The sequence below is a fragment of the Acinonyx jubatus genome, chromosome B2 (genome assembly GCF_027475565.1).
Source record: "Acinonyx jubatus isolate Ajub_Pintada_27869175 chromosome B2, VMU_Ajub_asm_v1.0, whole genome shotgun sequence".
In the NCBI taxonomy this organism is placed as follows: Eukaryota; Metazoa; Chordata; class Mammalia; order Carnivora; family Felidae; genus Acinonyx; species Acinonyx jubatus.
Genome location: NC_069385.1, coordinates 40,671,628 through 40,695,008, shown reverse-complemented (window position 1 = coordinate 40,695,008; position 23,381 = coordinate 40,671,628). Strand labels below are relative to the sequence as shown.

The window sequence follows — 23,381 nt, the reverse complement described above, 5'->3', positions numbered from 1 at the left end:
AACTATTGAACAAAATTAGCATGTAAATCAGGTTTAGATGTGATGAAATTTAAATGTAGCATCCTTCTCTTGTTTGGAAGAGGGTGTTGGTTTTTTTTTTTTTTTAACGTTTATTTATTTGTGAGAGAGAGAGAAAGAGACAGAGTGTGAGTGGGGGCGGGCCAGAGAGAGAGGGAGGCACACAATCAGAAGCAGGCTCCAGCCTCTGAGCTGTCAGCACAGAGCCCTACGCAGGGGCTCGAACTCACAGACTGTGAGATCATAACCTGAGCCGAAGTCAGACGCTTAACCGACTGAGCCACTCAGGCGCCCTGGGGAAGGGTGTTTTATAGTAATTTTATTCTTTAAATGTGCATAGTAAAATTTCAAGGGTCACTGCTGAAGTAAGAGAAATAGAGTGTTGTCTTTCCAGATAGGTAGACATTAGAAAACAGAAAACAAAAATATATTTAAAGGGAAAAAACACTCAATTTTGTAACGGACAAGAAAAAATATGAAGAAGTGTTTAGAGAACATGAGAAATATAAAACAAGCAAGATGGTAAGAACTAGACCTAAAATATTAATAATCATAACTAATGTGAGTAGTTGAAATTCATCAGATTAAAAGTGAAGGCCATTGTACTGGATAAAGAAAGTAAATTTTAACTTTATGTTATTTACTAAAGAGATATCTAAAACAAAATGTCATGAAAAGACATAAAATAAAAGTTTTTAATAAAAAATTCTGATAAAATACTAACCAAAAGAAGGCTGGAGTAATTGTAATAATATCAGATACACTTTACTTAAAAAAGGTCATTATATGGAATATAGAAGTTACTATGTAAAGATAAATGTTCAATTCACCAAAAAGATACATAAAGCTTGGATAAAATGTATAAAACAGCTCTTAACATAAAAATTGATAAAACTACAGGGATAAACTGAAAATTTTCCATCTTGGAGGAAGATTTTAATATAGTTTATCCAATTATTGATACTTCTATTATTCAAAAAATTAATGAAGATAAAGGGTAATTGAAAAACAATGAATCTTGACTCAATCAATATAGGATCATGCTTCCAACCATTAGAAAATGCACATTATTCTGGATGAAATATGGAATACCTACTAAAACAAATATATTTGTTTGTAAGATAAAGCTCAACGTATTTTAAAGAGGAGACCATTTTCTCTAACCACTATATAATTAAATTAGGCATTGGTTAAAAGAGGATGATCTTTACAATCCCCACAGGTTTGGAAATTGAAAAACAAGTTTTAAAGTTTCCATGTAAAATGCTAGTTAAAGAATTTATGTTGATGGAATTAAGGTATACTTGCAACAGAACGATAATGAAAATATTGCATATAAAAGCTTGTGGGATGTTGCTGAAATAGCATTTAAACTCACTGCCTTATATGCTTATATTAGTAAAGGAGAAAGGTAGAGACTAATAAAATAAACATCCACATTAAGATATCTAAAAATAAACACAGAAAAATCTTAAATAAATTAGGAGTAAAGCAAATATTTAATGATAGTAGAATAGATTATAATGTGTATATTTACAAAGTAATATACTATACAGTAATAAAAATGAATAAACTATAACTATACAAAAACACTTATGAATCTGAGAACATACCATTAAGAGAAAATCTCAGAATACGTCCTATAGTTTCATATATATGGGAGACCAACAAGTGATAAAATTAGGGAAAAGATCAACTTAATTAGTCTTCGATGACATAAATAAATTGATTTAGACATGAATTAACCATTAGAAGACTTTTAGGTTGAATTCATTTTATTCATTAATTTCATTATTTATAAAAGGCAACTATATACAATATTGCCATAAAGCAAAGCATATTTTTCTTGTGTTTAAGAATTTATGAAAATTAGTTCTTTATGTCACTAGATTTTAATTTTATAATTCACAGACTTATTAATAGTGTGTCTCAAAAAGTGAAATATTCTTTCAAATGGGAATTACATACCTATTAGTAAATTCTGGATTTTTGAAATTCTTGAAAATTTTCAATGCAGGGACATATAATCAATACAAAATAGGCTACACTTTTATTATGATAAATGTTATACTTTAGTTATGTTTAATTAGATTCTTTTAAAAGAAGTCTTTAACATAAGTTATATCAAATGTGTAAATCAAGAAAGGCTATAAGCTTTTACATCCTTGTTTAATTTTTAAGCACCTTGTGCTTAAATTTTAGATAAATGTCCAAAATGGCTTAATTCTGATATCTAAAATATTCACCAAACTGTAATATTGATGCAAATTACTCATTAATATATCATATTTACGTAAAAAGAAAAAATGCAAAACGAAAAAAATGAATGAGTATTTTAAAAGTTAGCAAGCTTTATAAAGCAAATCACAAATGTAAGCTATAAAGGAAGTTGCCTAAAACATGGAAATCCTGGCCAGTCTTGTTTGAAGTGTCCTTAAAAAGTAATTAACTTCTATAAAATATTTTTATTAGTATGTCCTTAAAAATTAAATTCATTATCTTTGATATCAAAATTAGATCTCAGAGGCTTTATGATGATCCCAAACCGGTCTATGCAGATAATTTTGTTGAATTGCTGATGGGAAAATGCTCATGTTCAAAGAAAAATGTTATAGGAAAAGATGCTAAAGTTAAATTTCCACATAGAAGCATCTCGAGAAATGTTCTTACTGCATCACTTCTTTTAAAATACTAATTTTAAGGGGAAGCCAACCTCTCTTTACTCAAATGTTGTCTACCAGATAATAAAAACAAAATAACTATGGGCTTCTATAAAATCTTTGTCTTTGATATCCCCACACCCATTGTTATAAGTATACTGTCAATGTCTCAGCTACATCAAGAGCCTTGCAATTCCACTAGGTGCTAGTCTTCCCTTGGCACTATTTGCCTTATGATAATGTATGTTTTCAGTCCTCTGTTTTATTTCATATTTTGCCTTTGGGAAACTTCCTGGGCAGTAATGTTTTTGGATGTACAGTTATTTATATTTTTCAGAAAAAAAATTTCTCAAAAGACTTAAAATAATATCAAATGGTTGGGCCATTTAAAAGTCAAAAATGTGTTTATTTTGCTTTTAATTTTTAGGATAATATATCTTAAATATAATACAACTTAACATTCCTTGATGTCTTCTTCTGAATTCTATGGAAAGTAAATAATTCATTATATAATTGCCATATCTATAGAAAATATACAGAATGAAAATCAAATGGATATTTAGAATCAGAAAGCTACATCCTTACAAAAAATAAACCCACAAAAGCAAGCATCAATTTAAACCATAATTGCCTATGAATCATGGAAATTTTGATTTTGCAATGTTACTTTCACTGATGTCATAGAGAGATATTTGTGTATTGCTGATTCTTATCAGCATCTTCTTTATGCTTATAATAAAACCCCAGATATTTGAGAATCCAGTCCACTGGGATGATCTCAAGCATCTCAAGCAGAGTGAACCAGAATTCAGGAAGAAATACCCCCTTCTGTATTACACTAATCCTTTTCCACACATTAGCACCCTTCCTTCCCAACCAAAAGACCCAGGAATGAAGGGCAGTCTCTGTGCTTCCAGTACCAAAACAGAAAAGCCACCCAGAAGACAAGACATGCAGGCACCAGCGTGGAGTTAGAGAATGTGCGTGCAAGTCTGGGCTCAAAGCAAAAGCTATTTGTGAACCTCCCTTATGAAAGACAAAGAAAAGACTGAAAGATAAATAAGAAGTCTGACCAAAAATAAATACACATGGACATAATGCTGAAAATGGGTTGAGAAAAAGAACAATGAATCTTCAGTTTAAATTATCTTCAGTATGTTTTATTAGATAAATACCTGAAGTTTTTGATGATTGCCTCCAAAAGAGCCTGATAAAAATATGTTCTATAGAGAATATAATATTCATATGCATAGCAACCAATTTATTAAAATGTATCATCTCATGATGTCATTGGACATTTATCTCATATGATCCATAAGAAAAAGTAGACATTTTTTCATCACACTGTCTGTTTTCAGTTACTATTCTTATTTCTCATTTACTTATTTACACTTACTTCTTCCCAACAATTCCCTCGTTTTTACTCCCTTATATAAAGTAAACCACAGTTTTCTGTGGCAGTAGGTCCAAAGTCCTTTGGCCTGCAGGATCTCTACCTCATATTTTAACCCTACGTGTCCTTACCTCCACTGCTTTCTGACACTAGCCCTTAACTTCAGCTAACTTGTCTTTTAATTGCCCTTATACCAAGTTTTCTTGGTTGCTGACTTTGATATATATTGGTTTCTGCCCCTGGTTCCTGGCATAGAGTTTCTAAATCCCTTAGAATCTACTAGGTGATAGATTTGCCAATGAGGCAAATGCTTGGTGGGCTCCTGGATGGGGGCTGGTCACCAAAAATACCAAGCCACGATTAGAAGCCTGAAACTTTCAGCCCCACTCCCCATCCTCCAGGAAGGGGAAGGGGACTGGAGATGGAGTTTACGATCAATCATGCCTATGTATAAAGCCTCCATTAAAAATTCTCTCAAGTATGGGATTCAAGTATACGGTTCAAGTAAACCCATCTACATACAAGGAAAGTGGCTTACCCCAACTCCACAGGGGCAGAAGTTTCTGTGCTTGGGACCCTTTCAGACTTTGCCCTATGTATTTCTTCATCTGGCTGTTCATCTGTATCCTTTATCATATCCTTTATTATATAATAAACTAGTAAATGTAATTGTTTCTCTGAGTTCTGTTAGATGTTCTAGCAAATAATTGAATTCAAGGGAGGAAGTCATGAGAACCTCTGATTTGTAGCCATGTTGGATAGAAACTATGAATAACCTGGGGACCTACTACCTAACAATTGGCAACAGAAATGGGGAGGAGTCTTGTGAGACTAAGCCGTTAACCTACGGGGACTGTGCTAAACCCAGTTAGTGTCAGAAGTGACTGAAATTGTATGACACCAAGCTGGCATCACAGAGAATTTCTTGGTGTGGAAACAAAACAAAACAAAACAAAAAAAACCCCCATATATCTAGTGTAGGAAGTGCCGGGAGCGTGGTACTTCTGTAAGAGTGAAGAAGAAACACAGGGGAAGTGAGTTTTCCCTTTGCATTTACTTCAGTCTTTTTCCAGTTATTCAAACCTAACTGCTCTTAAAATTATGAATTTTGTAATCACTTCCTTCATGAAGTCTGCCCTGACTACCTTTGCGTATGAGGAAAGAGTGTGGAGTGGAATGGTTTCAGAGGGCTTTCTTGAGTATCAGCTGGAAGCTTTGCCCTTGCATCGGTGACACAATTCTGCACCCTTGTTATTCTTCTTTTTTTAAATCCCTGAAGTAAGTCCATGCGGAGTTCTATTATTCGCTGTCAAAGAGGTTCAAATGAGAGATGCGGCAAGTACCACATTTGATGATTGTCTTATACTGTCCTCAATACTCATGATGTAGTGTGTACAGCAGAAATGCTCAAGAAATATTAAGATCTGCTCTGTCCAATGTAGTTGCCACTAACCACATGGGGCTTTGGGGTACTGAAATGTGACTAGTATGGACTGAAATGTGCTAAGTGTAAAACATAGACACACACCACAAGATTTCAAAAAACAGTGTAAACTATCAATGTGTTCTATACTGATACATAATGAAATAATATTTAAATAGATAAATATTTAAATAAACATTAAAATTATTTTAACATGTTTCTTTTTATCCTTTTAATGTATTTACCAGAAAATTTAAAATTACATGTGTTGTTCACATGAAATTGCACTAGACAGCATCAATTTAAAATGACTTTTTTAAAAATCAGAAAACATGGGAGGGAAAATTCCTATTTCTCAGAATTTTTAGGAACTTACAGGAAAATTTAAAGTTGTATTGTATATATTTAGAATGCCTTTGGGTACCTAGAAATTGATATTTTAGAGAGTGTTTTCTGAGAACTTCTGTTTATGATATATGATATATGATATATGAGCTTAGATCCATTCTTAGCTATGTTATTCTTCTCAGATATATAATTATATTTAAGTTAACAACCATTAGAAAATACCAGAAAATAAAACATTATTGCTCAATCATATGTACTCTACAGCAAATCGTTAGTGATTGAAAGTTGAAGGCAGAAACAGGATTATTTTATTCCATTTTGCTTCAATCACTGAAAAAAATTAATGTATTTGAATGCAAGTCGCTTTAATCTTCAGGCTTGAGAACACGATCAATTATTTCTGTTACAAGTTATTTCAAATAACATAGTTTTTTAAATTTCAACATAACTAAGTTTAAAAGTTAAATTTCTGTCAGAGGGTTTAGTATGAAATGACTCAGTCTCTGAACACATTAAAAGTATAAATATTTTATGAGTTTCAGCTGGAAATTTATACTGCATGCCAAAGAGAATTTATCACCAATACAAGCAGTACTTACTTGATACTCTTGCAGGTTTTTCTGCTAAAAAAAAAAAAAAAAGGAAGAAAAAAAGTTTTGTTTAACTCAGATAAAATGCAAAGAAATTATACATTGATGGACTACATGAAAGTATCTCACATCTTTTGACTTTCTTATTGCTTAATGTAATGTAAGAATATAACTATTTTCTGAGAACATGGGTCTTTGAGTGTATTAATTGTTTTTATGTGAAATATAATAAAAGCTCTTAATTATTATAGATGTTACAACATGTTTACATTTTAAACGCTTACTAAAATCAGCAGGATTCTTGTTAAATTAAGTGTTTTGGTTCAATTTTAATTATAACTAAGTTGAATAAAATTACTTTGTATGATGTAATTAATGTAAATATTTGTTTAAAGTTTCCAAATTCCATAAAATGTATCATTAAGAATTATTTTCCTTTCAAAGGTAATAATGATGAATAACTAAACCTTAAAAAGCAACATGCAAAATCAGTTTAATTTTTCATAACCATTTGTCTAGTTTCAATGAGAGACTATAATTCTTCAAAGTAGTATCTTTTTACATTAAAGTGTATGTATGTAGGACAAAAATATAAAGTGAGATGATTGTCCCAAATACCAAATACTGTAACAGATATTCTAACTTCTTGGAGAGAAAAAAAAGATTGGTAACATCTACATTGTACTAACGTTAGTCTATTTTTTTTTTTCTTAGTATAGTGGACACATAATCTTACAAGTTTCAGGTGTATAACTTGCTGATTTGACAAGTTTATAATTATGCTGTGTTCATCACAAGTATAGCTACCATCCCAACATTAGTCTAATTTAAAGGGCTAGACTTGAAAACATAAATTTTTAAAGGAATCTGCATTATATGATTTACTTTGAGACTTGCAGAATTTTTAGTATAAACCTAGGGATTATAAATTTACAGAAAGTGGTTAATGCCAATAGAAAGGTTTTTAGAAATTTTTTTTTCATTTGAGATACTTATGGTTTTAGTTATATTACAGCTGCATACCTCATGTATTCAAAACACAAAATAATTTAGAAAAAATACTTCAGTAAGGCTCATGTGTTATTATTTTTCCTTTAAAAATACTATCACTGACTAAAAGACAGGAACTTAAAAAGGAGTACAGTAAACATTTACTTAAATACAATGAATTATCTGTTGGATGAAGGAATGAATAAGAATCAACAGGCTCCAGGTTAGTCTTGTGCTTTCATATATAATAATTTGTCCCTACTGTGTTTTCATAATATAAAGATCTTGGAAATGATGGACTCACACAGTGGGGTAAGAAGGGAGTTACCACTCTCTTGGAAACATTTTTTCCTCTAGGGGTACATTTTTTCTTTGGGCTGCCTTGATTCCTGTATAGGCCACAGTGTGATAGGGTAGGGAAGTGGGATCGAATGGATTTAACCGTTAAGTCTTTGGCGTCATATTTACTTTGAGCCAGATCCTGTCTCTACCAGGTAAACACTCTGAGATGTTAGATGTTCCTTTATCGCATTTACCTTATCTTTAAATTTGGGCATATTTGGGCCTGTTCTAAGGATTAAATGAACTAATAGGATTCGTTAGGAAAGGATGTACCAGTGGGTTTTTTAAACAACATAGCTTCTCATTCTTCTGGCTAATTATCCTAAAAAATGCTAGGCAATATTTTAAAAGTTAAGAAAGTTGAGATATAAAATTTATGGCCCTTTATGCTTCTACAGATTTGGTTTGTTCTTAATCTAAATTTTACCATCTAGTATGACTGATAATTATATGTCTAAATTACTAATGACTATATGTCTAAATTTTATATGTAGCTGTGTCCTTTCAGTACATCATTTCAGGCATACATAATACACTAAGAAGAAAGAAGGAACCAGTAAAAAACAAGACTCATTTCCTCTCTCCACACACTGGAGATGTATATATTTGCTATGAATGAAAATAATTGTTCAGTTATGGCATGTTTACTTAGCACCTTAAAATTTAAAATATTTAAATACCATTACCTTTTGAGTTAATTAGATTTTTTAATTTTATTTTTTATTTATTTTTATTTTTTAAAATTCTTTTTCTTTTAATGTTTATTTTTGAGAGAGAGAGAGAGAAAGAACACGAGTAGGGGAGGAGCAGAGAGAGAGGGAGACACAGGATCTGATGCAGGCTCCAGGCTCTGAGCTGTCAGCACAGAGCCTGACGTGGGCCTTGAACTCCCCAGCCGCGAGATCATGACCTGAGCCGATGTCGGACACTCAACCAACTGAGCCACCCAGGTACCCCGAGTTAATTAGATTTTTAAAAATTATATCACTCAGATTGCATAATTCAGTTATAACATCCATTTGTAGTTTTTTGATGATCAAATCACCAAAACATGTCGTTCTTATTTTAGGTAAAAGACATCTCCGTTCCATGTGCATGCTGGCATTTTCCCTCCACCATCCACTTCTTGAATTAATTTAAAGAGCCAAGTTTAGGTAATAAAAAGGTATTTATCATTTTGGCTGTATTTATGTAATACATAAAATAATTCTTACTCTATCTATTTTTACCACTATATCATTTTTGACCTTATGCATGTTACTAAAGTCTTTTGTAATAGAGAAATATATCTTCTGGTATGTACTAGAATATTCTATTGAATGTTTATGTTGTTAATAGTTTCGATTTCTTTACGTTGGCTAGTTTTACACTGAAATGTAAACTCCCTGCTAGATTCCCCACCTCTCCACTTCTGCTACTAGTAGAAGTGTATAGCTGCTAGACTTCTTTGCTTTAAAAAATTTAGTGTTAAGTGCAAACATAATTTAGGCACCTCCATACTAACTTAGCAATTGAATATTTACAAAGTTGATTCAAGATTACCTTTTGTCACATTGTGTGATTGAAGACTTTCTTTTCTTGTTGAGACTGTTGATAAGGAAAATGTAAATTAAACTATGAATTTTTAAAGGGAATTTGCATAAAAATTTTGGCTCACTTCAACCAAGCTTTGGGAAAATGGGAATATTTAAATCTTGTAAATATTTTCTCAGGATGATTTAAAATTTTTTTCTCTTCTAACATCTAACAAAAATAAACGTCACCGGTAGAGATTGTTTTGTTTGCATAAACAGGGATATAACATGATTGCACTGATTGCAGTATTTAAACTAACTAGAATCTGTGAACAATTGGTCATCCTGAGTAACTGAAATTGAGGATAAACTAAAAAACAAAAGAAAACATCTGTCTTCTTTCATAATTAACAATCTTTTCGATATGTCTAAGAATGCTTTCTTCTTGATCCAATAGAATATTTCTCTGGTAATTAAGATCTTTGCAAGTTTTTTCAGATACCTGCATTGAAAGTCAGTGATTATCATATTATCTTTTATCGTTTACAAATAAATACACCCAATGTTAAGAAAAATAGCAACTTTGTGATGCAGCTTCTAACTTGTTGCTCACCGATGGTGCAACACATATTTGTTGGGACTGGCCTGCCATCCACTGTTCCTTTGCCATGGCCGTTACCACATATCCACTGATTATTTTCCACATTTCTTTTTTAAATGACCTTAGCTCTCATCATGTACACAAATAAAAGTTTTATTTTAACGTGATATAAATAATCCTCAACTCAAATACTTTTGCTTCAAGGCTTTGCATTTCACTTTTCAATCTTGTAAAAAATTACCTTTTTCTTCTTTAAGATGTTTCATTTCTGTTTTTTCTGTAGAAAAAAATGAAGGTAATTTTGAATCATATATCACATTTATTCATAGGTCTTCCTAAGGTTTGGAATTAAATTTTGTGTAGTTAATATTCACACTTCAGGTATTATATGAAAAGAATTCTATGGTATTAATTTAGAAATAGCAGAACCTAAATTTCTCTCTTTTTGCATATGTAATAATAAGTGATATCTACACCTCTTGCATGGAAAATCCTATAGTGAATTGTAATTCTGATATATGCTTTAAAATCGCTGCCCACATTTTCATGAATTGCTTTTAAGTGGCATAATTTATATAATTCTGTGTTTTTTTATTTCTGTGCTTTTATTATTAATTTGGTGCATATGTCTTTAAATGTCATCTTTACCTTTACTTTCTTTTTCAGGTTTTTCAATTTTCTTCTTCCCTAGGAGGGAAAATATAATAACAAGAAATTATCAGTTTAAAAAACATGAGTTTCTTACTCAATCTTGAAGAAAACAGTTGGAGATAGGACTTAATCCCATAAGTGTAGGGGGTTAGGGCTCTGCTTTTGCAAGATGTGAAGCAAGAGGGTACCTCCCATGTGTGAGAACATAGGTATTTTTGTTATGCTTATTTAGCTTGTATTCAGTCACCTGTATGGCAGAGCCCCTTCCCTTTTTCTTTTTGTCTTTTTTTTAAATGTACTTTGAAGTAGAGTTAAAGCAAGCCATTCATTTATTAAATGTTAACTAGTAACAACAGGAAAAAACATCTGAATTTTCAACTGTTTTCTTAAGGAAATGAGTATTTGACTGGTGCTATGGGTGCTCAATAAATAAAACAATGGATTGAAAACAATGAGAGTCACAAAATATCTCCAAACCAAAAGTGGACACAGGCTTTTCAAAACACTTTTGGTTGATGATTTTCTTCAACTATATTTATCAGACAAGAGTGAGAAGAAAATCAATATGTAATGAGTGACAAGTAATTATGTAGTGGGGTGTTGCATATGTTTCTTATTTAATACTTAACTGTTGTAAGCCTTTTGGGAAGCCATTTTGCCTGTTTTATAGGTGAGGAAACCAGGAAGCTGAACTGGGTAAGGGATTTTCCTAAATGTTACACAGCTAGATAAAGATAAATTTACATACAGATCTGTTTCAACTGATCTATATTACCTCCTTTGGGAAAGTAAATATTTACCTGATTCTATGGTTTCTGATGTTTCTTCTTTAGAAAAAAAAGAAGAATACATAGAAAAAGAAAGGGAAAGAATAATTTTATATTTCAGTAGCATACAACTGAGCTTTAACCTCCAGGTATATCCTATTAAATTCCACCGGTAATGACAATAAACACATATACTTAAAATGGCAAAGAAACACACTGGTAACTAATATCTCTGAAAACTATAACTAGAAATCTATTTTGAAATTAGAACTACTCTACAGATGAATCTAAAACAGTCTAATTCTATATAGTAGAATGAATCACTTTGAAGTCCTTTGCTTAGTTTTCTTAATTACAAATTATACAGCTCTGTTTCACAAACTTTTAACTTGATCTTCATACATACGTGCATGCATTTGTTCACTGAATATTTATAAAGCCACTACACATATAAGAAGTTATACTAAATATAATAGGTGGGGTCGTGGGATGAGACTGAAAAACATCTCAGAAATAAATTCAGCTCATGGTGACTATTGTCAGAGTAGTGAGACAAGAAACAAAATGCTACTTGTCTTTATGATAATATAGAACCAGCCTTTCTTTTTGTTCTTTCAGCTATTTCATAGACCAATAATATTTTAAAATATAACATGGCAGGTTTTTAAAATGTCTTTTTCCTCACAATTCATTTAAAGTGATAACATTTTCTATAAACCTGATACATTTGATTTTGTCTTCCATAACTTTTCTGGAAGCTATATTAAAAATTCAAGAAAAATTGATTAACATATTTTATAATAATGAGGATGAAAGATGAATAATGAGTCATAAACAAAACAGTATTTACAAGGGATTATGGTGATATATTAGCATTCTAGTTTTGACTTTCAACTGTTAAATTTTACAATACTCTTTATATCCATAGAAATAATAAAAACTAGATGTGCTAAAGATTTTCTCCAACTCAAAGGCAACATTTAATATTTTAACATAAAATTCATTTATAAGAAAATTGTTGCTGCATTTGTAAGGAATCTGTCATGATACTTTTAAGGAACCAAGCTATTCCTTGGCATTTCAAAACTTTAGATATAGCTGCTAGATTGAAATGCACAGATTTTTACTCCAGGTTAAAGTCTGGGTCATGATTTAATACATAATGAATTCACAAAACATAAATTTTCAAAACTGTATTAACTGTTATATTCGTATTATTTCTTGGAATGTCAAAATAAAACAGTGATTCTGAAATTAAAAACAATTCACCTTCAGGCTTTCAAAAAGTAAGATAATCAAAGGCTCATGTACTTAAAATTAAATAATTGGAGACAGGTATTATGTGTTCTAAATTTTCCGAACTCAGAAGCAACTATTAGAGGGATCTCCATACTGTGTTTACTCAATACATCCTCACAAACAAAAGGAAGTACATAAAAGAAAGACCCAACCACTATTTTCCACACAGGCATTATTATGGTAAATGTATTAATTACACAGGCATGACAACAGAAAACATTGTAGGCATTCTCTCACATATCCTGGTATAGTGTGCTAATAGGTGCCCAATACAGACATGTTCAAGGATAAATGAACACAACATACACTTTATTCTTTGTCAATCAGAATCTTTGTCAATCACCAGATTTACATAGGTGATCGCATAATGACTATCGCCTTAATAAACATACCATCCTTTCTCTGCTGCATATAAACTCCAAGGGTTATAAAATTAAAATAATTAAATAGCAAATTTTTAATTTTAACATTCTACACTTACTTGTAGTTGGTTTGGGTTTGTCTAAAAAGTAAAGAAGAAAAGAAAACCAGTGGTCAATTTCCACCCATAGGTAAAATATCAGTCATTTATATTCTTATGTCTGTCTGAGTTAAAATAGGAATAGGCTAAACTTATATTAAAATAAGCAATAGAAAATGCCTTTTGAGGAATTTTAAAGTTATATTCCTAATGAATTCTCTGTAGAAGAGATTGTACAGCTTTCAAATATAGAATCCTCTTGGTCTCTCTTTATCCCTATAAAACCTCATGTTTGATTTGATGCAATATGAATGCTCACAAAAATTTGAATGCCTTACTATTTCTAAATAGCATAAAATGCATATTACACCATCATCTTTGCAGAATACATGTTAACTTTAATTCATATTAACTATCTAAGTCCCCCAATACAGCATTTTAAATGAAGAAACTGATTTTATAAAATCTCAGGGGGAATAAATGAGTGATAGATGAAAACCACAAAACTATACCATCCAAATACATGACCTCTTTCTCCAGTATTCCTTGTCTTCTGAAACTGTTAACTAAAAACATTACGCAGTCATACACCTAAAGATCGATTTATTTATAAAAAATTTACAGCATGTGGTCATGACTCTGAACAATTCAAATCACTCAAAATTGGGTCAACTAATTCTAATTCATTAACTGTGGGAATATAAATTGATACAACTTATATCAGAGAACAATTAGAATTATCTATAAAAATTACATTGTATATACCATTTCACTAAAACACTTTAAGAAATTTTACTCCAAAGGTAAAGTAACAAAACTAGACTGGTAGATATATATATATATATATATATATATATATATATATATATATATATAATTTTGTATCATTATAGAAATCTTGTTAGACAACCTAAACATACCAAACAGAGATTAGTTAACTATACAACTATCTAACAGAATACTATTATTTTCAAAATACATTCAAATTTTCAAATTTGAAATGTAAAATTCATTTCAAATTTAAAATTTCAAAATTTGAATTAATTTTTACATTTCAAATTCAAATTTTCAAAATACATTCTTAAATAGAAAAATCTGGGACATGGTAACTTATAGAGTATGTCATAATTTGTGTAAAAAAATAAAAGTGGGGATATATATTTATTTTATGTAAGCATGTATAAGCATATATATGTATATTATGTGTATATGCTATGTATGTGCGTTGCTAGAAGGAGACAATAAGAAATAACAGTCATTACCTATTGGATATTTTGGAATAGGAACTGGTAGAATAGGGAAAAAGAGAGGAGAAGGAGGTATATTTTCACAATTAGTCTCCTATAGTGTATGCCTTCGTGTTTGAACCATGCCAACTATTACAGTTTTAAAATTTGAGTAGTATTTTCTTAAATATTAAGCTAGCAATTATATATTTTATATTTAAGAAAATATATCAAGCTGAAATTCATGATTAGTTTTCAGTAAAATGTAATTTGTGCAATTTGGCAAGTTATTTTACAATACTATCAGCAGTGAATTGACTTAATCAGTATGACACATGACATTGATATTGACAACAGTGAAAGGGGCTTGTGAATCATGAAATCAAATACTCTTTTGTTAATAGTGCTGTATTATAACCATAAGAGACTCTTAACTATAGAGAACAAGCTGAGGGCTACTGGAGGGGAGGTGGACAGGGAGTGGACTAAATGAGTGATGGGTATTAAGGAGGGCATTTCTTGGGATGAGCATTGGATGTTATATGTAAGTGATGAATCACCAAATTCTAATCCTGAAACCAATATTACACTATATGTCACATAACTAGAATTTAAAAAAAAAACGTGAAACCAAATATACTGCTGTATTATAACAGTATGTTTGGCAATCCTATACATACTGGTTATAATACTCAGCAAAATGTATGATTGTCAGCTTATTTATATCAGATAAACTAGATTTTGCTGCAAAACCACAAGACTAAAAATCACCAGGACAAAATGAAAACAGTTGTAGGCTTTGTTTTAATTTTTAAATTTAATACAAAGAGGCAATTAAGACAGAATGTAAAAACACCTGTTTTTATAGATGGAGATTCTTTTTCTTGATGTTCAGCTTTTTCTAGAAAAAGAAATTAAAAATTAATCGGCAATCTGTGGATTGTTTGTGTAGCAAGCATTTCTTATTTATGTGTTTACAAGTGGTCCTCAGTTTCTATGGGAAGCATGCCCTCAAAGTCATTTGCACGCTGGAACTCAGAAAGCATATTGCCATAGAAACGCATTATAAACACAGTCAGGTTCATTCTCAGGGCAACCTGTAAGATACAAAGGTACTAGCCCTCTTGAGGCCACGTGGTATAGGAAGAAGAGGGTAGACTATGACAAAAGGAGAATAAAAAGAGGATTTTTCTTTCTCTGCTAAAGGTAGAGTCATTCCTTAGGGATATTTTAAAGCAGATGACATTTCTCTTTGGCATTTTACAAGCTCCCCTTTGTACCTCTCTGACTCCTTCTAGTTCCTTTCTTGCCAGATCAGAAGTAATTTGTGCTGGACATTATTTTATTGTTGAAAATTGAACCTAGACCCACCCTATGCCAGAAAGTACCACATTTTGTATTTTTGTTTTCCTGGACTTCTTTCTCTTTCCAGGTCCAGTTAGAACTCTCACAGATGAATCTGTTAATTCGAGGACATGACAAATGGAATCAAATGTGTAATTGGTATCTCTCTTAGTCCCATGAAAAATATTGGAAATAAAAAAAAATAGATCTCTCTCCTTCATCAAAAGTGGAATTTCAAATGAAGCCATTATGGGTAGGATACATTGAATGGAGTTGAGGATATTTGGATCATTGCCAAGTGTTAGTTCTTTCTAATCACCCTGGGTTAGTCCTCCTGAGCTGTTACTGATGTTTATCTGTCTTTTTCTTCACTCACTCCTGAATTTGGAGATTCTAAAAGTACTACTATGTTTCCCCAACGTCATGCACCAGCAGTGAAGTATGTGGGAAGATGCGGAACCTATGTTGTCATAAGACTAAACTGGATATTTGTAAATTAGAGATTGATAGCATTTAAGAATACACTTTCATGAACTTAATTTGCATAAATGTTAATATTAAATAAGCATGCAAAATAAAATAAAATTGAAAAGCTGATACTCAACTTCTTAAACTGTCATAATAAAGGCAACTACAAAAGTATAATGGATTACAGTAATAATAATCATATAAAAATGCATATTCAAAACATATGCAACAGGTTCCAGGATGTGAATATGTTCTATTAGGCTACACATATTTGCATATTATCTCCTTAAACCACCCATATGGTCTCCTAATTGATCTCACCCAATTCATCTTTGGATGGGGTCAATCCTTTTTTTGATATAGGATCCGGAGCATATTTGAGCAACAGCCAATCATGCTTTCATTGAAGTTGTTTCATATACATGACATTCAAGGACCAAGATCAAAACTTGGAAACAATTTTGGACTTATTTACTATCTATGTGACAAGGAACCTATTGCCCTTCTGAGCCTAATAGTCACCTATTAAACTCTCTGTCACTGTAATCTCTGTGTCATTCCTGAGCAGTAAAATGAATGATCTTTTAAGTTCACACTCCTAAGAAAAGTTCATGATTTTAATAAACAAATGGTAATATGATTACAATCTCATGGATTTTGAAAAAGCAAAGTCTACCTACAAAATAATTAATGCTACTTAAAACAAACAAATCAAAATCAATATGTGGTTCATAACACTGATAATTGTGTATCATTTTATTTTCCTTTGTTATTCACTGTGTGTGTTTGAAGGGTTGCCTGTTTACTCTAACTTCTTAGTGGTATTTTATAGCCTATAAGGAATCGCTCTTTTAGTATTAGTAATGGTGATACAACTTCCAGAGATTTCTTCTGGATAATTATAGCAAAGTATTAATTACTAGGGAAAGGCAAAGATGTTAAATCAAAGCTATTGCAAAACCTTATTTTGTCATCTATACAGCTAATTTAGACTTAGGCAACACCAACATTAACAATTAAAGAAAAAACAAGCAAAGTGTTAAAATTAAAATAGCCAAGCATTAGTTTTCAGATTTCATTCTTTTCATCTCTTACTTGTTGGTTTGAGCTTGACTGTAAAGAGTGGAGAAAAGTAAATGGCATATTGATGAGTGCAAACCTTTGAAAAAATAACTTTTTAGCACCTGTGTTTATTTCTTCTTAGTTTTAGATTCTCTTCTTATATTAAGCTATTCCATTCTCTCTGAGCACTATCCTTTCACTGTCAGCAAATATATCAATTACACTGCTTTCTGAAAATTTATGACACACAGAATGTATGCAAAGTTTAAAGCAATCTCTATATTTGGCACACAAGTACATTGGGCTAGCTTCTTGATAATCTCTAAATACCCATATAACTAAATGAAATACTCATGGGGCCACATTAACACCTTAGGGGGCACATTAGAGGAACATTAGCCGAAATTATGAGCTTTGACAATGGCTGTAATAGAGTACAAAGGACATATGAGGTCATGTGTAAATGGCCTCATAAGGTTTCTTTTTTTTTCCTCATGTGTTAATAGTATATAATTATATAAATAATTAGTTCTTTCCTTAATTCTATTATATTTTCCACTGAGAAACTGTATTTAAATCCTGATTATCATGATTCTCTCAGTTAAAATGAAAAAATTACTTCACAGACTTTTTCCTTTGAAATGATTTTTTTTGTAAGAAATGGGACTCTATTAACTGTCAGTTGTCCAGGTGGGTAGAATTTTGATGTTGGAATTCAATGGAAAAGATTCAATGGTTTAGGATGTCAGGTGAGATGAAGACTCCATTTTATTCATCCCTCTAGGAAAGAACTTCAGAATGGGAGATGTGTGTATGTTCCTTTTTTTCTCCTCACAGGAAATACTGAGAGATGAACTATTTTAATATTATATGCTCTGGCGTGTCTGGGTGGTTCAGTCACTTAATCATCCAACTCTTGGTTTCAACTCAGGTCATGATTTCACAGTTTCATGAATTTGAGCCCGGTGTCAGGCTCTGTACTGCCAGTGTGGAGCCTGCTTGGGATCCTTTCTTTTTCCTTCTCTCTGCCCCTCCCCTGCTTGTGTGCTGTCTCTGTCTCTTTCAAAATAAATAAATAAACTTAAAAATAAGTTAAAATGAAATAAGATTAAACACCTAATAGTATATGATAATCAATGTATTACTTGGATTACTTTATGAGTTATATGCAAGCTTAGATCAAGCACACTTAAAAATTAAATTATATCTCTTTAGTTTTCCACTGTTAATTTACTGAGTATATATTTTAGTGATTTATAAGAATTCAAAATCTTAAAATTTATGGCACTGAAACTATACACTTCAGTGAAAATGTGTGTGTGTGTGCGTGTACCCATGTAACATAAAGCTGATACACAGAAGAAAAATACGAAATATCTTACCTGGTTTTTCTATTGTAGTAGCTTTTACCTGCTTGACAACCTTTTCTTCTGTGATAGGAAAAAATTTTAACACAAGTAGGAAATTTAAATACATTACTATAAAACAGTGACATAAGTCAACTTTGATATTTTGTATTCTCTTTGAAATAACACCAATACTGAGAAAAAGTTAGCGGTTTTTCCAAAAACACAGCAAGCTATATCTTCTATTCAAATAGGATGGAGCACAAAGAAAATGTGTGCAGCTGCAGACATCCTTTGCAGCTATCCTACCAAAAAAGTTTTCCTAATTGGAATCGTCCCCTAACCTGCCAATATACACCCTATGCCTTGCCTTCACTGTATTTCACTGTATTTATCTATGCAGGGGTTGTTTTGTTTTGTTTTGTTCTGTTTTTTTTAAATAAAAAGCACATATACTTTTTTAATAATTGAACTGGAACAGGAAGAAGCATTTTTTAATTTCTCTAGTGCAAAATACCTCCCTGGGAACCCAGGATTAGCCTAGGGACCCAAGGGTTTTTTTTTGTTTTTGTTGTGTGTGTGTGTGTGTGTGTGTGTGTGTGTGTGTGTGTGTTTTATCGTGCAAAGCTGGGGAAGGGCAAAGTGGTACATTTATGGGATGTCTTCTGTTCTCTATGTTTTTATAGACATAACCAAAGAGACTTGGATCGGTGTAGAGAGATTATTAAAATGATCTTATGTAAAATGAAACTTTTCAATAATTCAGCAGTGGGAATTAATCAATTAGAACGTTTCCCTGGGAAGCAGAATTTCGAATACGGATATTATCACTAAAATAAAAGAAAGGTGTGGCTGGAGGACAGTGTGCTTGCTGTATACTTGGAGACTAAACTCTCTCACTCTCTGTATTTCAGCTCAAAATGACTGACATTTGGGACAGTCAAGAAAATAGCAAGATTTTATCATTCATTAAATGAGAAGGTTCTAAGGTTCTGATTATGTCAATATAGATGGTTATTCTTGGTTCCTCACACTACAGCTCTGCTTTTTCTACTCCTATAGCTTCTTTTGTTGGTGTGTCATGTATTTTAAAGCATGAGCAAATGACTCAAACCCATTGTAAACAGTTTTCCTGAAGTAAAAATTTTAGAAGTATAAGGAAAATGTTTCCTAAGATACGCTTACAGAAAGTATGCTTTTACCTTATTAAAGATTCTGGCCTAACCACATTTACAACTTTGGGTAAACAATTCAGCCTGGAATGAAGGACAATAACTGAGGCTTGGGACTGCCTCAAAATTAAAGTCATATTTAATTAGCATAAATGAAAACTTAAAAGTTTTTAGTCTTAAATAAAAAACAATTAATACATTTGTTTTGGTAAATTCTGTATCTCACTTTCTGAGCAGAACACACTGGCTTACCTCTACTTTCTCCAAAATGTAAGATCAGGGTTGAAAAAAAAAGAAAGTGAGGCAAAGACAGAGGAAGGAAGGAGAGGAAACAGGGAGAAATGTTGATTTCCTTTTCTTGGGGGTTTTGAAACGTAAGATGTCATGTTTGAACGAGCCGTTCTGAATTGTACGTTTCCCAAGGACATCTTGTCCCATGCAGAACAGAAGTAAACCATGGAGCCCATTCACCTCAGTGCTGGAGGTGATGATCTTACTCAGCTAAGTATTTGATGAGAAGGGATAGACTGTGTAGTTACTGTTACACGTCAAGTCCTCAGTTCAAAAAATATGGTGGAGATGACTAAAATTGGAGATGTTCTAGAAGTTGGGTGACTTAAGACTTGAATCGTCCCTAAAAACTTTAGATTTGACATGAGACTCTTCATTCTGCTGAAACCAGAACACGGAGAGACAATTTTATACTATAGACACCACTTGCAAAATACCTGGTTTACCAGGAGAAACAGTCTTTTCCGGTTTTGCTCTGTCTTGTTCTGAAAATAATAAAAATAAAATCTTTTCAGATGTTTAGAAGCTTTATAAATTAACATATGGTGATTTTTTTCTCTGTTCCATAGGCCAGTGATTTGTTTAGCAGAAAATAACAGACACATGTCGGAAATATGTCCACACAGAAAAAAACTGTTTCTAAGTTTTCATGTCATTTTAAGTGAAAAATTTAATGGTTTTGGTTGCATGAAAACAATATAACAAGAATTCTTATTTACATTTAAGTACTTATATTTTACAAAGGATAAGTTGTAACAAAGCATAAATACTAAAGCATAGATAGCAAACGCATATTACTGGAAATATTTAAAATTTTCTTGTCAAAATTCTATGTAAGCATTATAGATAAAATTAATACATGTCCTATGTATTTGAGTTTTTTTCAGATGAAGTGCTAAAGGAAACATTTATATATAAAAAACAGAATCAATTAAATTACCTGCAAAATTGTGTTATTTTCCAATAATAAATAAAAGTTTGAAATGGCATTGGGCCTAACTAGAAGTTACCAATGGTTTCCGGTTTAAAAACAAAGGAAAATGCAAAATGTTTCCATCTGCTAACATTGAATTGCAGCAAAAAAAATACAGTCAAAAAAATAAATCATAAGACAGTACTTAGGCATTCATAAGCCTTGATACATTAACAATATATTATTTATAAGAGCAATTAGGATCAAGCTTCTGATCAGTTGCTAGGTAAGTTTTGGTGAGAATTAAAAGGGTAATATAGTGTTGTATGTACATTTAAACTTGGATTCTTGAATTTGTTGACATTGAGGAAGCTTGCTATGCAATTTTTTATAGTGAAGAAATAGCTTCCATGGAGCCTGAGGGTTTTTTTTTTAACTTGCCTCAGGTCAGTGGTTAGTTGGTACCAGAGCTAGGACTTAAACACCAAATAGCAATGTAAACTTGGAAAGGTCACTCTGGTTTTAGGTCAATGTTACCTCTTCATAAAATAATCATTAGTCTGGGACAATTTCTTAGTGGAAGCACCCAGAGTTTTGAGTTAATCTGACATGGGCAGAATCCTAGCTCCAACATTTATTAGCTGGAAAACCTTGGAAAAATAAATTATTTTCTGAGTGGAGTCTATTGTGCTGTTTCCACACACATTAAATATGAATAATAATTGTCATGTTCCATGTGTCTCAGAGCATTATAATGAAAATAAAAGTCCTAAGCTGTTCCTTAGCTCCTAACAGGTGTTTAATAAATTCTTGTCATTTTTCTCTTCAAATCCCAGTAGTCTGTGATTTTGTCACTGCTATGTCACTGGAAATAAACCTACAAATTAAATATGATAATACTAGGGTTGAAGGACTCCCAGACATCTCTCCTGAAACCTAGAGTATCTGCTGTGGTCCATTTAAAGCCATATTCTAGGTGTTTTTGCCTACAGAATATCCCCCTTCTCAGCTAATCCAGTGATATAAAACCATACTGAGCAACAGAGTAAGAAAAACAATAAGGCTCCGGGACACCCTGTAAATCTCCATTGGTGGGTGGTAAGCCTCTTTTAGTTCTAAGATGAAGGCAATATCAGCTTTGTATTTATTTAAGAATACAAATATTTTTTACCCGGTTTTGTTTCCTTTTTTACTTGTGACTCTAAAGGGAAACAAAAAGGCAGAAATTTTAAAATCTGAAAAAATAAACTAGAGCACAAATTCATTTTTAGAAATTATTTTATTCTGTTTACCATTATTAAAAAGGCAGAATTTTACTAAAAATGATTTCAGTTTCCTGCTAGTTTGTTAGTGCTGGACTATTTTTTTAAGTTTATTTATTAAATTTGAGAGAGAGAGAGAGAGAGAGAGAGAGACAGAGAGTGAGTGTGTATGAACAGGAGAGGGGCAGAAAGAGAGGGAGAGAGAGAGAATCCCAAGCAGACTTCACATTGTCAGTGCAGAGCCTGACACAGGGCTTGACCCCACCGACCAGGGGATCATGACCTGAGCTGAAATCAAGAGTCAGATGCTTGGGGCGCCTGGGTGGCTCAGCTGGTTTAGTGTCCAACTTTGGTCAGGTCATAATCTCACCGCTCGTGGGTTTGAGCCCCATGTCGGGCTCTGTGCTGACAGCTCAAAGCCTGGAGCATGCTTTGGATTCTGTGTCTCCTTCTCTCTCTGCTCCTTCCCCCACTCGTGTTCTCTCTCTGTCTCTCAAAAACAAATAAATAAACATTAAAAAAAAAAAGGTCAGATGCTTAGCAAACTGAGTAACCCAGGCACCCCAGAGCTGGACTATTAAACACACAGTAGTTAATATATGCCATGTACTTATCTGTCATTAAGTTGCTGCTACTGCTGATTGATTTCAATTCGAAAAATCTGTTTTCTCAAGATGATTATTGTGGAGTATAGTTTCAATGTCAGTATAAGGTAAATGATTTGATGGCGGAATAGGAAGAGTATCTTTGAAATATATCTAATTAAGTTCTTATGTGATTTAGAAATTTAGACAAACAGAGTTATGGTTTGAATTGTACCCCACAAAAAGATATGTTGAAGTCCTAATCTGCCATATATCAGAATGTGACCTTATTTGGAAATAGAATTGTTGCAGATATGATTGGTTAAGTTAAGATGAGGTCATACTGGAATAAGGTGGGTCCTTAATCCAATCTGACAGGTGTCCTTATAAGGAGAGGATAAGAGACACCAAAGGAGACACAGGGAGAAGAAGGCTATGTAATGGTGGAGGCAGAGCTTAGAGTGATGGATCTATAAGCCAAGGAACCAGGACTGCTCACAACATCAAAAGCTAGAAGAAACGAGGAAAGATTCTCCTCTACATGTTTCAAAGGGAACATGGCTCTGCTGAAATCTCGACTTTGGACTTCAAGCCTCTAGATCTGTGAGAGAGTAAATTTTTGTTGTTTTAAGCTATCCAGTTTGTGATACTTTATTC

At 32.3% G+C, this 23,381-nt stretch overlaps 1 protein-coding gene and 1 long non-coding RNA gene across 23 annotated transcripts in view; one reads left to right on the top strand and one right to left on the bottom strand.

The window, feature by feature from the left end:
• Positions 1-23,381, bottom strand: part of TRDN (triadin) — a 385,182-nt gene that overhangs the window by 21,690 nt on the left and 340,111 nt on the right. For 10 of the 20 annotated variants that reach the window (XM_053222303.1, XM_053222304.1, XM_053222295.1 and 7 more), the window contains 11 exons: positions 22,050-22,079; positions 20,403-20,450; positions 18,539-18,586; positions 17,190-17,207; positions 15,139-15,183; positions 13,078-13,098; positions 11,331-11,357; positions 10,528-10,566; positions 10,121-10,156; positions 9,307-9,351; positions 6,442-6,462 (listed from right to left, as the gene is read on the bottom strand). In XM_053222303.1, the coding sequence (XP_053078278.1) occupies positions 6,442-6,462; positions 9,307-9,351; positions 10,121-10,156; positions 10,528-10,566; positions 11,331-11,357; positions 13,078-13,098; positions 15,139-15,183; positions 17,190-17,207; positions 18,539-18,586; positions 20,403-20,450; positions 22,050-22,079 (378 nt within the window). The remainder of the gene's footprint in view (positions 1-6,441; positions 6,463-9,306; positions 9,352-10,120; positions 10,157-10,527; positions 10,567-11,330; positions 11,358-13,077; positions 13,099-15,138; positions 15,184-17,189; positions 17,208-18,538; positions 18,587-20,402; positions 20,451-22,049; positions 22,080-23,381) is intronic. The other 10 variants (XM_053222293.1, XM_053222307.1, XM_053222309.1 and 7 more) reach the window with 6 other exon arrangements.
• The window catches only part of LOC113598698 (uncharacterized), a 67,788-nt gene continuing 59,635 nt past the window's right edge, over positions 15,229-23,381 (top strand). Inside the window, exon 1 of one of the 3 annotated variants that reach the window (XR_003419374.2) lies at positions 15,229-15,488. This is a non-coding gene — a long non-coding RNA (uncharacterized LOC113598698). The remainder of the gene's footprint in view (positions 15,489-23,381) is intronic. The other 2 variants (XR_008298361.1, XR_008298362.1) reach the window with 2 other exon arrangements.